This window comes from Tetrahymena thermophila, assembly GCF_000189635.1.
Source record: "Tetrahymena thermophila SB210 genomic scaffold scf_8254579, whole genome shotgun sequence".
In the NCBI taxonomy this organism is placed as follows: domain Eukaryota; phylum Ciliophora; class Oligohymenophorea; order Hymenostomatida; family Tetrahymenidae; genus Tetrahymena; species Tetrahymena thermophila.
The window spans coordinates 274,265-288,968 of NW_002476350.1; the positions used below are offsets into that span (position 1 = coordinate 274,265).

Genomic DNA, 14,704 nt, shown 5'->3' on the forward strand with positions numbered 1-14,704 from the left:
TTATGGTTGTGCTTGCTTCAAAATATTATAGTTTTATATTTAAACATTATCTAATACGCTTGCTATAAATAACTTATTACTCTTTAAATTCATATTTTGATTTGGTTGGAGTAAGGTTTTTGATGGAGGGTGATTCCATCATCTAAAGTAGAATAATTTTCTTACATATTACTTTCTTATTTTTTATGTTTTAAATCGTCATTTATTTTTAAATTAGAATTATCTTCTTGTAAGCTATCTAATTATGAGTTATATTTAACTAATTTTATTTAATATTATAAATAGATTACTACTTTTTTCATAAAATAGCTAAATCAAACAAATTATGAGTTCTTGCTTGCTTTTAGAATTTAATTCTTATTCACTTTAAACAATTGATTGTTTTTATTTTTCATCATTATTGTAGGTTGATTTTATGAATTTAAATTAAAAATAATAATTCATTTGAGTATCTGTTTAGATTAATATTTTAGTTAGAATTTACATTTACATTTTGATTAGAATTTATATCTATATTTTAGTTTGTATTTATATTTACTGAAATTTATTTAGTTACTTTGACCATTATATTTATGGGAATTACTTTTTTTGATCTTAAATATTTATTTATGTATTTTATGCTGTGATTTTAAATTTTTATTATTATTTTATATATATCTTAGAAATATTTGTATTCCTTACTGCAATTTTTGAAAAATTCAAATAAAAATTATTATTATTTTAGTGCTAATAGCTAGTTAGAAAAAATTTTTTTAAATAAATTTTGTAAAACCTTGTAAACTTACTCTGAAGGCAAAAAATAAATATATAACAATAATTTAAAATTTATATTCTGATTTTTAATTATAATTTTTATTAAATATTTTGAAAACCAAATAAGTATTCTGAGGATATATATATATTTTGCTTAAATATAAATAATTTATATAAATCATAATTTAATGTTGAGGTTTTGTAATCTTTAGATTTTGCCATCTAAAGAATCTAAATCAAATAGAAATTTAGATTATTCTTAATAATTATCAACTGACCTTATTTCAGATAACACTTCTTTGGAGATATGAATTATCTGCTTATTTTCTTTTTCCTAAATTTATAAATTTGTTTCGATTTTATGATCATCTTGGTTAGACAATACATTATATAGAATAATTTCTTCATCTTATTAGCTCTATTTAAAAAATGCATTTTATTTGCTTTGGCCATTTACTCCTTGGAGTCCTTTTTCACCTTGGAGTTAAAAGATTTCTTTAGACACAGGACTACTAACTATTACTTAATTTGATTCTTTTACATGGTTCAAATTATCATTTGTTTAGGAAGCACTAATTAAGTTGTTAGAGTTAATAGGTAAACTTAAGTTTTCAATTTTTATAGTATTTTAGAGAGTCTAATTGAATGAACTTCTTAGGATTAGTTTATCTGTTTTCATACTTTTTAAAGTTTTTCTCATACGAGTATACTAAGTTTTTAAGCTCTTATTATATAACTAAATATCTTATATTTCTTACTTTTTAATATCATTATTTTACCATCTGTTAAATGTTTGCTACTTTATAAATTATTTATTTTAGCTTTCCTAACTACCTTCTACGTTATTATTTTAATTAGACTTAATTTATGGTAAACTACTTTTCTTGCAGTCAGATGAATTAATTGGTTAAATATGAGATTAAGTTTACTCAAGCTTCCATATTTTTAAATCTTTTTCCCATCTAAGCTTTCCTAGAAAAGTTTCATTTATCTATTAGTTAATTTATGTTTATGTTAAGTTTTTTTCGAAATAAATTTTACTTTATAATCATAAGAGTAATTTCCTAAAAATGTGAGTAGAGGAGGATGTTAGTCTATCTAATTAAGATAATTTTACAAAATGTCTTTTTTCTCTATTAGCCTTTATTTCAAGTAAGTATCAGGTTAGTTGTAATAAAATGAATATTCTATTAATTAAATCTCTGTTTAAATTTATCCTTTTTCCATAACTAATTAATAGTTAAGTAAATATTAAATATTAATCGTTTAAAAAATATTTAAAATAAATAATAACTTACATTCATAAAATTTATTTGATTTAATTATACTTTTTTTTTCAGATTCTGAATTACGTTTTTTGCAAAATACTTTATAAATTTGTAAAGGTTTTAGGGTTATCCTTAAAATATATATTATAATTATAGCTATACATCCAATAGAGATAGGAGCTAAAAATGGGTTTTACCAATTAATAACTTTACTCAATGCACCACCTTTAGTTATTATTAAATATTTACTGCAGAAATCAAAAAATATTTAGACATTGAATAAAGTATTAATGGATGTCTAGTAATGAAGCAAAAAGCTTAAATATAAGAGGTTTTTAAAGTGCTAAGCCATTTAGTTATCTAGAGGTTTTGATTTTCTGCAAAATTTGAAGACTAAATTATTTTATTTGTAATTTTATTTAATAAATTTTTAAAAATAATTTATTTTTACCTAAAAATTTATCAGAATAGAATGAAAATATAAAGTAAAACAGGGAAGCAAAATAAACTAAAGGCATTCCATTTCCTAGTGCCATCATAAAGAATAGAACTACTAAATGCTAAGCATATCTGTATTAAATATTAAATTTAGGACCTTACCTCAACTTAAGCCATTCTTTATTATTTTTGCATTTAGTTTTATTTTGGTTCCAAGTACATCTTTAATCAAAAAAGTATAGAACTCTTTAAATTATAAAATATTTTTAAATTAAATATATTTTTCATTTGTATTTAATTAACTAACTAACTACCTTTTATAGTAATAGAAAAAAATTTTTCCTAATGGAAGACCAAATGCTTTAGTAAGCAAGCTGATCGAAAATATAATACCTACATTTCTATACCATTCCGGATTAAATGCATAGTATAGACCTGAATCAAATGCTTTTTACATGAAATTATGATAGGTAGTATTAGAGTTGTTAGAGCTGAAATTCATATTTGTGAAGAACACAATAAGGGCCTATTAATTTAATTAAATTAAGAAAGCTATTTTAATGTTTATATTTTAGTTTTTACTGTGTTTATGAAAGAGACAAGAAAGATCTTATCTATAGTTGAGTTCATTTAGTTATTTAAAAACTTTTCCTTCTCAAATTTAGATAATTTAGTAAGTATTTTTTGTATAACATAGTTAACTATGAAGAGTACAACAACGATTCCAATAGGAAGAAAAATTTTTGATAAATAGTTTTTATACCAATCATTGCAAATAGAGTACAAATTCGATTGTAAATGATATTAATAGTTTTTTAACCAACAAAAACACTCTATTAAAACAAATCTGTCATAATCTGATGTATCTTAAGAAATATGTTCTATATCCTCTTTTGTTATTGTTTAATATTTTTTTGTGTTACAATTAACTGATGGATATTAAACTGTAAAATATGTAGGTAACGATTTTAGAATCCCGACAACAACAAAAGCTTTTTTATTTTTAAAAAGAAAATATTTCTATAAAAAAATTTTTTTTGGTTTAATAAAAAGAATTATTTACATCCCACTAAAATAATTGCAGACACAACAAATGAAAAAAATTTTCTGAACAATCTATTTGTAAAAGAGTAATATAAATTTTTCCAATTAATGCTATCAGGAGTAACAGTTTTTTCAATTATAAGTACTTTTTGGTAAAAGTGAATTTTATGCTTATTAAAATTTTAATTTTTACTAAATAAATTTCGGATAGCATAATAAATTTTATAAAAATAAACAGTAATAATTTAGCGAGCCAAAAGCCTAAAAGCTCTCTGCTTCTAATCCATTGTTTCAAAAGTTACCCAAGCAAAATCAATACCGTTTTTTTATTAAGACATATTAAAGTCTTTCATTTTCAATTCCTAAATATCAGCCTTTAGTTTAATTATTTTTTGTAAATCTATATTTGCCATTGATTTTAATTTAAGATCTTCTATCAATTCATAAATAGCTCTCAAATGATTAATTGTTATATTTTATTCAAACTTCAATTTACAATTTTCTTTGTCATATTTTTTCACAAACTTAAATATATGCTTTTCAATATGCTTTGATAGTTTGCAAATTTTCTTTTAATATTTTATCTGAGTGAAATTCAAACCCAATTTAATGTCAATTATTTTAATTTAATCCTAATTTTTTTACTTGCTCTTATAATCAAGATACTTGTTCATTAAAAAATAAAAATATATTATTTAAACAATAAAATTTATTTGAAAATTTTTAATATAATAGGAATTAAATATTTTAAAAATTGAATTTGAACATAATTATTTAAAAATATTTAGATAAAAAATTATTTATTTTTTGTTTACATTTTAAAGATGTTCCCATAGCTTTGACACTAGCTAATCTTATTATATATTAGGTAAATTTTTTATTAAAATAGTAAAATTCTCAGCCATGCAGTTATTTATTGTAATTTAATCAGAGATCTTTTTGTTGCTTTTATTCATACTAATTTAGTTTATTTAAAATTATGAAGGAAATTTAAAAAATCAATTTACGAATAAACAGCTATTAAAAATATAAAAAATATAACAGTGTCAACCATGACTATGAATATTGATAAAGTAAATTTAGAAATCTAAAGAGATCCAATATTCATATAAGAATTTTTGCATGGTAAAGAAATAAAAATCTAATAAGTTTTTAGCATTTTTGTGCATTCATCTGTTTATAAAAATGCCGTTTGAACCAACTCATTATAATCAATATAGCACGAAGATTAGTTTTAGCATTTTTCACTTAAATATTTATAAGGATCATAATTACATTTAGGTATAGTACTTTCAAATTAAGTGAATTAGCAACCATAATAATTTGTAATGTTTGTTGGATACACTATTTTCAAAATAATAAATAAAGAAATAAAAATATTCCTTAAAAGAAAAATTACCTAATCCAAATTAATAAAAATTTGCGTCTAATGTTCCAGTTTAACAAATTAAATAATTGTCATTTGATTGAATTAAATCCTGATGATTTCCAATTAAACAAGCCCAAACATCTATTTTAAATAAAATATTTTTATTGAATATTAAATAATAAAATGGTAAAGAGATATATATTATACCATATCCCCAAGTTCCTACAAATGTATATGCAAGGTAACTACTGTAACTTTCAAGTTTAGTCATATTACTATTTATTGCAGCTTTTATATTATTTATTCTGTTTTAAATCTAAAATATCTAAATCTAATTTTACTTTGTATATAGAGATACATGACAGGTGTTGAGAGAATAAAAAATAAAAAAGAAAGGAGTATTAATCCTTTAAGTTATTTAAAATAAATACTGACAGCAATTCCTTGCTAATCAAGATCTGATTTCTTTTTAGATATAATAAAGCAACAACTAAATCCAACATATGTTGAACAAAGTGATTGACAAGTTGTGTATGGAACAAGCTATTTATTTTCTAATTAATGACACATATGCATTAATTTGAGTTTTTCTTTACATTCTTCAACATTAACTGAGTTATTTTTGCCTTATTCTTATAAATTAATCTAATAATAAAAGCAATTTGAATATTAGTGAATATATATATTAATAAATAATTTTAGAACTATTATTACTTCTACTTTCTAAAAAACTTCCACTTTCGGCATCACTGCGTTTAAAACTAGTGTGTTCTTCTTTTAAAGATAAAGTTAATCTCTTAATCATAAAATAAGATTTATAAGCTTTAAAATGATCTTGTAATAAATAGTAGAATTTACATTTATTATTTACTTTATTCTTAATTTTAATTATAAATTATAAATGAGCTATTATTTTAGTTGATATCTATTTGGATAGCTTAGTTATTATCATGATTGATATGAATATCCTAATTTTAAACAAAATTACAAGCTTTTTCTACTTTTTTGGATTCTTGATCAATTGTTTTTGATTCATTGTGAATAGAAAAAATCATTTCTTGGCTATCTAAAGAAAAGTTATTTATTTGTAAAATTGAAAGATAGTGAAATTTACCTTCATGCTTATCAAAAAATTAATCACCTAGGTTCTTTTTAACTTATTAGAAAAGTGTGTTGTCATTTTAAAACATAGAAATTTAACAATAAGAAGATTTAAAAAGAGATTATATTGTTAAAAATAAATTTCTACTTTGCAAATTTGGAAAACAATACAAATTATTAATTACTAAACAGTTAAATTATTTTTTATCTCAAAATTAACATTATACAAACTTTAATATTCAATTTTGATTAAAATTTATTGATAATCAGTAATTACTAATAGAATATATGACTCTTTCTATATAAAAAATAAAATGTTCTTTCTTAAGGTAATCTTCTTATTTATTTTGTTAGACAAGATATGAGAATAATGCTAGTAAAATGATAATTCTTCTAACTATTCTTCATTTAGCTTATTAAATTATTTTTCATCTGATTTTTAGAAATCTTCCTAATTTTATGAGGTTAAAGTAAATTATATTTTATTGGTTCTTCTTTTTAGATTAATTATTTATATTTATCAAAGAAACATTAACAGATATATTAAATAATAAGGATAAAAAATAATTTATTTCTTTAATATTATCCTTTTTAAAAAATAATTTTTATGTTAATATCACCCTAATTCAATGGTAGATAAGGTATATATAATGGTGATTCTATTTAAATATGACAGAAGGATTATAATTTTATCTCAAAAATAAAAAAATAATAATTAATTAATTAATTAAATTGAAATAGAAGTAAATTATTGTTTCCATCTGATAATTAGTTTAAAATAAATTACTATTTACAAACATTGAATATTTTTTAAAATAAACAAATATATTTTAATTAAAATAAGGAATATAATAATATTAATTAATTTTGTTTTATTCAAATTTACATTTTTCTTTATTCAAGCAATTTTAAGTTATTTACATTTTTAAAAGTTTTATGGTGAATTTTCAGATATAGGATTATGATCAATTCGATCATAGTGGGGCTTCTAAGTATATAATTCGATATTTTACTAAATTTATCTAACACACTTACTATAAATCACTTATTATCTTTTAAACTCATAATTTTATTAGGAAAGAATAAGGTTTCTGATGGAGAGTGATTTCATCAACAGAAGTAGAATCATTTTCTTATTAACTAAATTACATATTATTTTCTTTTCTTTTATGTTCTAAATCGTCATTTATTTCTAAATTTGAATTATCTTCTTGTATGCCATCTTAATTAGGAGTTATGTTTAACTGGTTTTATTTAATATTATAAATAGATTGCTACTTTTTTCCTAAAATAGCTAAATCAAATATTGAGGGCTTGCTCTTAGAATTTAATTCCTATTCGCTTTAAACAACTGATTAATTTTATTTTTCATTATGATTGTAGATTGATTTTATGTATTTAGGTTAAAAAAAGTATAACTCATTTGAGTCTCTATTTAGATTAATATTTTAGTTAGAATTTATATTTATATTTTGATTAGAATTTAAATTTATGTTTTTGTTTGAATTTATATTTTCGAAAATTTAGTTACTTTGACCAGCATTTTTAGCTACTGATCTGTTATTTAAAAAGAAAATTATGTCTTTTGTATTATTTTTATCTGCATATATTGATGTGGGTGGGGATTGCTTTTTTTGATCTTTTATATTTTATTTTAGTATTGAATGCTGTGATTTTAAATTTTTATTATAATCTTTTATTTCTTAGAAATATTTTTATTACTTCTCTACAATTTTTGAAGATTCAAATAAAATTTATTTTTATTTCAAAGCTAAAATCTAGTTAGAAAGTATATGAGAACCTAATTTTTAATCGCTTGAATTCTCTCTTTGATTTGTTTAAGCATTCGATTACTTATTCAAAGCTTTTGATTATTCTAAACGCCATATTTTTAAATCTTGATACCATCTTAATTTATCTTTGAATTTTTTACTCAACTATTTATTTTAAAAGTTTAAATAATAATAATAATAATATACTGTATGTATCAAAGTTTGTTAGTTTGTTAGTTTATTTGTTTATTTTTTTAATATTAAAATTAAAAACCTCTTAATCTAAAATTTAACTTTATAAAAGGGGATTTTAAAAGAGAGAATTTATAGTATTTAAATTTTCAAGATAAATTATTAAGTGAAAAGTAAGCTTTTGATTACTTTGTAATCGTAGGAATAAGATCCTAGAAATGTCATCTTTGGCTCTTAGTTATCTCTTTATGCTAATTGTAATTCTAACTATTCTAATCTTTAAATCATTTTCTAAACTAAATAAGTGTCTTTAGAGTTAACATAAATAGTGTAATCAGCAATATCTAATTCTGTTATGATTTATTCCTTAGATAAAACTGTTTATTTATTTATTTTTTAAATATTATTGTTAAATTTATCAATTTAGTTTTTCTAAATAAATTTTATACATTCATAAAAAGAATTATTTTTGATTCTACTGTTTTTCTCAGAAGCAGGAGTTTTTTTTCTAGTAAAAGCAGTGATAATTGTAAAAGGATTAATACAAAAGCTAAGTATATAGGTTAATATGATGATAACTATGCCAAAGTATTAGGGTATAAGATATCTATTGTCTACAATATTATAAATAAAAGGCTCTTACTCAGATGTAGATTTGTCTAAACTTTTTTTATCTTAAATGTCATAAAAAAGCAAAGGACTACCAAAAGTAAAGGAGCTTACAACCCAATGAAGAAAGAAGCTGAAATAAAGAATTTTTTGAAAAAGCTAAGACATTTATTCGTCTGAAGGTTTGGGGATTCTGCATACACTGAATACTATTTAAATAAATGAAAAATCATTTAAAAAATAAGAAGCAGGATAAATATAAATTTGATTGCTTACTCAAGTATCTGTCAGCCATTAGTGTAAATAAAAAATACAAAAAAGTTATAAAATACATAAGAGGTATGCCTGATCCAAAAACCATCATTAAGTATAAAACTTCTAAACTTTATGCATATCTGATTTCTAAATTGAATTTTGGACCTCTCCTTAATTTTATAAATTCCTAATTACTCTTGCATTTTGTAGCTCTTATATTGGCTGTATAGCCTTAATCTCTCCATATTTCAAACCTTTTATTAAATTTTAACTTTCTTTTACTTTATTTGATAATAAAATTAATACTTACTTTTTATATGCATAATAGAACAGTTTTTCTAAAGGAACAAAAAAGCATTTAGTAATTATTGTGATTGCATAAATAACTCCAACATTTCTGTACCACTCTGAATTTAAATCATAGTATTATCCATTAGCAAATACCTGTACCATAAACTATGACTAGTCTTAATCTACATTTTATTATGATCTATTAATAAAATAAACCACTAAAACCTAATTATTTAAACAAATTTATTATATAGATATAAGTTATCAGTTAAAAGATTTACTGAATTGATGAATGAAATAGTAAATAGTTTTAGGATAATAGAATTTTTCCTTTTATTTTAATAGACTTATTTCTCCAAATTCGTAAATGAAGTATATATTTTTTTAAATATCCAATTCACAAAAAAAACAACGAAAACAATACCAACAGGTATTGATAGCTTCTCAATGTAATTTATAAACCAATCTCTGCAAACAGACTTTAAATTTGTGTCTTGATTGAATTGGTAATTGCTTTTCCAGCAAAAACACTGAATATAAGCCTTTTTTTGATAATCAGGTATGGTATCAGGTAAATTTTGAATATATTTAAGAGTAAGGTTAGAAAAAAAGGAAGAATAGCAGTTTGCTTAAGGATAATCATCAGTGAGCAATCTATCTAATGATCTTAATATTGCAATACCTATGAAGGCTATTTTTATAATATTATAAAATAAATGTATGTTTTACCGAATATTCAATAAACTATAAATTAATTACAAATAACAACTATAGCTATTGATGCTATTATTAAAAACAGCATTCTAAAGAAAATATTAATTTTAGAATAATAAAGATTTTGCCAAATTATGCTATCTGGAGAATAAGGTGTTTCAAGGACTAACACTTTTCTCATAAAGTGAAGCTATTTTATTTAATCATTATCACTTTTTTTTTCTTTTTGGAATCTCTCTTGAAACTTATAAATTATCGTATAATAGATATATTTTATTTTAGATGTCTATAAAATATTCCATGCTTATTATTTTTGCTCCATAGTTTCAAATGTCACCCAAGCGTAATCAATTTTATTTTTTTTTTAATTAAACTCAAAATCTTTTGTTCTCAAGGAAAAAAGTTCCTGTTTTAAGTTTATTATTTTTTGTAAATCTAAATTAGCTTTTTCTTTCATGTCAATATCTTAAATGAGCTCATAGATTGCTCTCAAATGATTTATTGTAACATTAATCAGGTCTTTAAGTTTTTAATTTTATTTACCATATTCCTATAGAAAGAACTGAATTAATCTTTCTAATTTTCCTTATATTTTTCCTTACTAAACTTAGCATTTAATTTATCTGTATCTGTAACCAAGCTTAATATCAATAATCTTTATGGGCTATTTATTATTTGTTTAGCAATACTAATCTAAATACTTTTATTTTGATTAATTCAATATTTAGTTATTCTATTTTTTAAAATTACATTTTATAGATGTTCCCATAATTTTGAGGCAAGAAATTTTTGTTCTATGTCAGGGAGATTCCTGATTAAAATGCTAAAATGCTCGGGCATACAATTATTCATCGTTATTTAATTTATTGTGAGCTAATCACTGTATGTCAGTCTATATTTTAAATGTTAAAAACCTAATATAATTTTATAAATATAGAAATGATATTAAAAATCAAATGCAAATTACGAAAAAACAGCAATCAAGAATATAAAAAATATTATATTATCAGCAATAACACAATATATTGAAAGGTCTGATTTTTAAATCTTAAAAGAACCAAAATCTACACTAGAATTTGCACACGGAAATGATAAATATATCTAATTTTGAAGAAAAAACTGTTTACACTTAGCATCCTATTTAAAGCTTTTCTGTATCATTTCACTAAAATCTATCTAACACTGAGTTTTATTATTACATAATTCAGTAAAATATTTTTCAGGGCTCGAAAGGCAATTCTCATCAATATTCTCAACTTAAGCAAATTCACATCCTAAAAAATTTTCAGAGTTACTTTAATCAACTGTATTTATTTTCATATAAAATCATATAAGTAAAGTTCTTTAAAATTAAAATTAAGTTAATTTTTCAAAAATCTAAATTAATTTTTTAATAATGAAAAACATCATTAATTAATTATTTTAAAATTCATAGTTTTTTAATATTAATATTTTTTAATTAGAAAAATATTAAGTGTGAAATATTTTAACTAATTCCAAATCTCATAAAGGTTGTATCAAATACTCCTGTATCACATTGTAATTTTCCACTGTCAAACTTATTTAAGCTCTCAAAAGTACCCATTTTACACTCCCATACATCTATTAATAATCAAATATTTGAAATATAAGCAAAATAATAAATTATATTTTTCAGTTCTATTTTTTTTACCATATTTACTCAATATTTCCCCTTTTATTAACTTTAAAAAAAATATAACGATATGGCTATTTGAAGAAAAGCAATTTATGTCAAATTTTTTTCAGCACTATTATCTTATTATTAGCATATATGATATATAATTTAATATTTAATAGTAACAAAAACTTTCTTATTAACATTTTTTTAGCATCAATATATCTCTATTTGTAAAGAAAAAACTAAATTTATAATTCCTAAAAAGGGATTTAGTTGATAATTTTTTATTATTATTTAGAGGCAAATATTTAGAAGAATACAGTTTTAAAATATGCATGAGTCAAAATTTACCATATCCCCAAGCTCCTGCAAATGTGTAAGCCAGAAAACTGCTATAGTTATTGATGGTTGACATATCTCCTTTCGAAGCAGCTTATATTTTTTTAATTAAATTAATATTAACAATAATATTTCATTTTTATTTTTAACAAAACAAATACATACCCATAGAATAAAAAACAATTGTTGGAATAGATATGAGCATAAATAACAGAGTAAGCCATACTAATCCTTTCAGTTGTCTAAAATAAATATTGATAGCTATTCCAAGATTGTTTAAACTCGATTTCTCTTATGAAGAGTAAAAGCATCCACTACATCCAACTTTTGTGTTGCAATTAGATTTACAGAAGTTATAGTCAAGTTTTTAGTCTTCTTCAGTTTTATATTAAATGTGCATTTTTTTAAGCTTCAAAAAACATTCATCAATATTAACTTTCTAATTCTTATCTTATTCAGCTAAGTCTACCTATTCATTTAATATTTATTTAGATTTTATTTCCCAATACTTAGTCTATTAATTTTACTTCTACTTACTCAAAAGCTGCTGTTTTTGGAATAGGTACACTTAATATGATAGTATTTACTCTCTAGCGGTCTTATTCATCACTCTCACTTAAAATAAATCAAATATTATAAATTGATTTATAAAAAAACTATTCTCCAAATCTTAAATCATACATAATGCAATCATGTTTTATATTATTTTCATTAGGATAAATACTCTGTTAAAGTTAAACCTCTATAGAGTTTTAGTAACTATGATCTAAAATTTATATAGTTCCATCACTGCATGGTTAAACGAAATTATTTTATATATTTGGTTCTAAATTAGCAGAAATATCTATTAATTAATTAGTATCGCTTAATTACTATCATAACTAAACTATTTGAAATTTTTGCAAATAATTTTACTCATTAGATCATTGGAGCTATATGACTCATCGCCCTTTCTTTTTTTTAGATATACAAATACTTCAGATGTATTTTAATTCATAATTGCTTTTTAAAATGAATAAAATTTAACAATCTGAACAACCAAAATTCACTGAAGATATCAATTAAATTTTCTATTAGGTTAGTCTATATAAAAGTGTAATAAATTTACTTTAACTATAAAAAAAAATCTAAGTATTAATTCAACGATATTCGCATGTAATTTATTTTAATAAAATATGATTTAATAAGCAAGTATTAATTAATTAACAATGAAGGTTAATTCAATATAAAATTATATCATTTTTAAAATTTGATTTTTTTTTAATCAAACTAATTTCAAATTGTAATTAATTATAACATCTAAATAACCTTTGAGCAAAAATTTAACTATTTTAATTTACTAATAAACTATCTTTTAAAATATTTTGTTAATTTATTCTTATGAATTTGTTTTATTGTTTTTACTTCACATTTCAATTTTTAAAGTAACTTTTTAAGAAATATTCTATTTTTAAAAATACTTTCTATTTATCATTTGCACGAATTAAAATAATTAATGATTTCTATCAATTTTCTTAAATTTAAAATTAATCAATTTAAAATATTTTATCAAATAATAAATACCTTTTTTGTCTAATTTAATTAAAATTTACTTCAAATTTTATTTGTATAAATGTTATTTTTAATATTAATTATTTATTTTATTTTTTAATATTCTTAGCACATTTAAAATTATAATAAATAATGTAAAATAAATTGATCATTTAAAAGGATTGTTAAGAAAAATTAATTATTTTATTAAAATAATTTGCAATTATAATAATTTTGTATTTGATAGTTGGATATAGGCGAAAATTAATATTGGATGGATTTGACCAAATAAATAAAATATGTTTTTGCCTAATAAAAATTTTGTTAACTATTCTCTAAAATATTTATGAATATCCAATGAATACTATGAATTAAAGTTACTTTATATTAATAACCAAAAATCACACTTTAAAAATAAAAAAGTGGCATTTATTTAATAAGGATTCCCTTTTTTTATTTCTATTAATAGAATAATACAAGAATAATTTTAATCCATTTTTTATTTTTATTTTTTCATATTTTATTATTTAAACATAAATTGACTGGGCTTGTAAAAAATGTTTAGGATTTAAGTGAATAATATAAATCATCTTTTTAACTATAAATATTTTAAATAAATAAATAGTTTTAAATTATATAAGAAAAACATTCCCTCTACTAAATATAATATTGATAAACAAAGACTTTATATTTCCCCTATAAATAAAAAAAAGACATTCATTATTAAAAGGATTAATTTTGTGTTAATATTATTAAAAATATTAACATTGTATAGTTTAATATATATATTGTTTATAGGCTATTGAGATTAGTACTTTGTAAAATTGAATTACTTATTTATTAAAATAATTCTTTAGAAAAAAATTTAAAACACCAATAGAATTTAAAATAATGAATTACTAGATAATTAGCAAGATTTTCTTGTGAGCAAAAAAAATATGTTTTTGTAAATAAATAGTTTTTAATTATTTAAGAAAAACATTCCCTCTACTAAATATAATATTGATAAGCAAAGACTTTATATTTCCCCTCTTTAAAAAAAAATAACATCTACAATAAATATAATAAAAGACATTCATTATTCAAAGGATTAATTTTGTTTTAATATTATTTAAATTATTAATAAATTATAATTTGATGAATTTTTTGCTTTAGATAACGTTATTTTTTGAGGTTAGCACTTTGTAAAATTGAAAAAAGACATTCATTATTCTAAGGATAGATTTTGTATTAATATTATTTAAATTATTAAAATTATATATATATCTATTGTTTAGACAAGGCTATTTGTAGAGATTAGCACTTTGTAAAATTGAAAAAAGAAATTCATTATTCAAAAGATTGATTTTGTATTAGTATTTTTAAATTATTAATATTGTATAATTTGATA

At 20.9% G+C, this 14,704-nt stretch overlaps 2 protein-coding genes across 2 annotated transcripts; both read right to left on the bottom strand. All coding sequences in view use genetic code 6, as the record gives it.

Moving 5' to 3' along the window:
* Positions 1-931: 931 nt before the first annotated feature.
* TTHERM_00666870 (transmembrane protein, putative) lies at positions 932-5,677 on the bottom strand (the record flags this gene model as incomplete). Its single annotated transcript, XM_001020055.3, has 14 exons — positions 932-1,744; positions 1,795-1,982; positions 2,052-2,414; positions 2,473-2,705; positions 2,774-2,985; positions 3,042-3,451; positions 3,523-3,673; positions 3,740-4,168; positions 4,319-4,460; positions 4,511-4,847; positions 4,903-5,013; positions 5,080-5,160; positions 5,304-5,504; positions 5,587-5,677. The coding sequence occupies 14 exons, from the start codon at positions 5,675-5,677 to the stop codon at positions 932-934; spliced, it is 3,762 nt and encodes a 1,253-aa protein (XP_001020055.3).
* Positions 5,678-7,034: 1,357 nt separating this feature from the next.
* TTHERM_00666890 (transmembrane protein, putative) lies at positions 7,035-12,781 on the bottom strand (the record flags this gene model as incomplete). Its single annotated transcript, XM_001020057.2, has 15 exons — positions 7,035-7,910; positions 8,127-8,314; positions 8,387-8,755; positions 8,823-9,055; positions 9,112-9,317; positions 9,374-9,783; positions 9,852-10,506; positions 10,557-10,698; positions 10,774-11,110; positions 11,298-11,408; positions 11,797-11,877; positions 11,950-12,253; positions 12,312-12,399; positions 12,466-12,628; positions 12,700-12,781. The coding sequence occupies 15 exons, from the start codon at positions 12,779-12,781 to the stop codon at positions 7,035-7,037; spliced, it is 4,245 nt and encodes a 1,414-aa protein (XP_001020057.2).
* Positions 12,782-14,704: the final 1,923 nt, after the last annotated feature.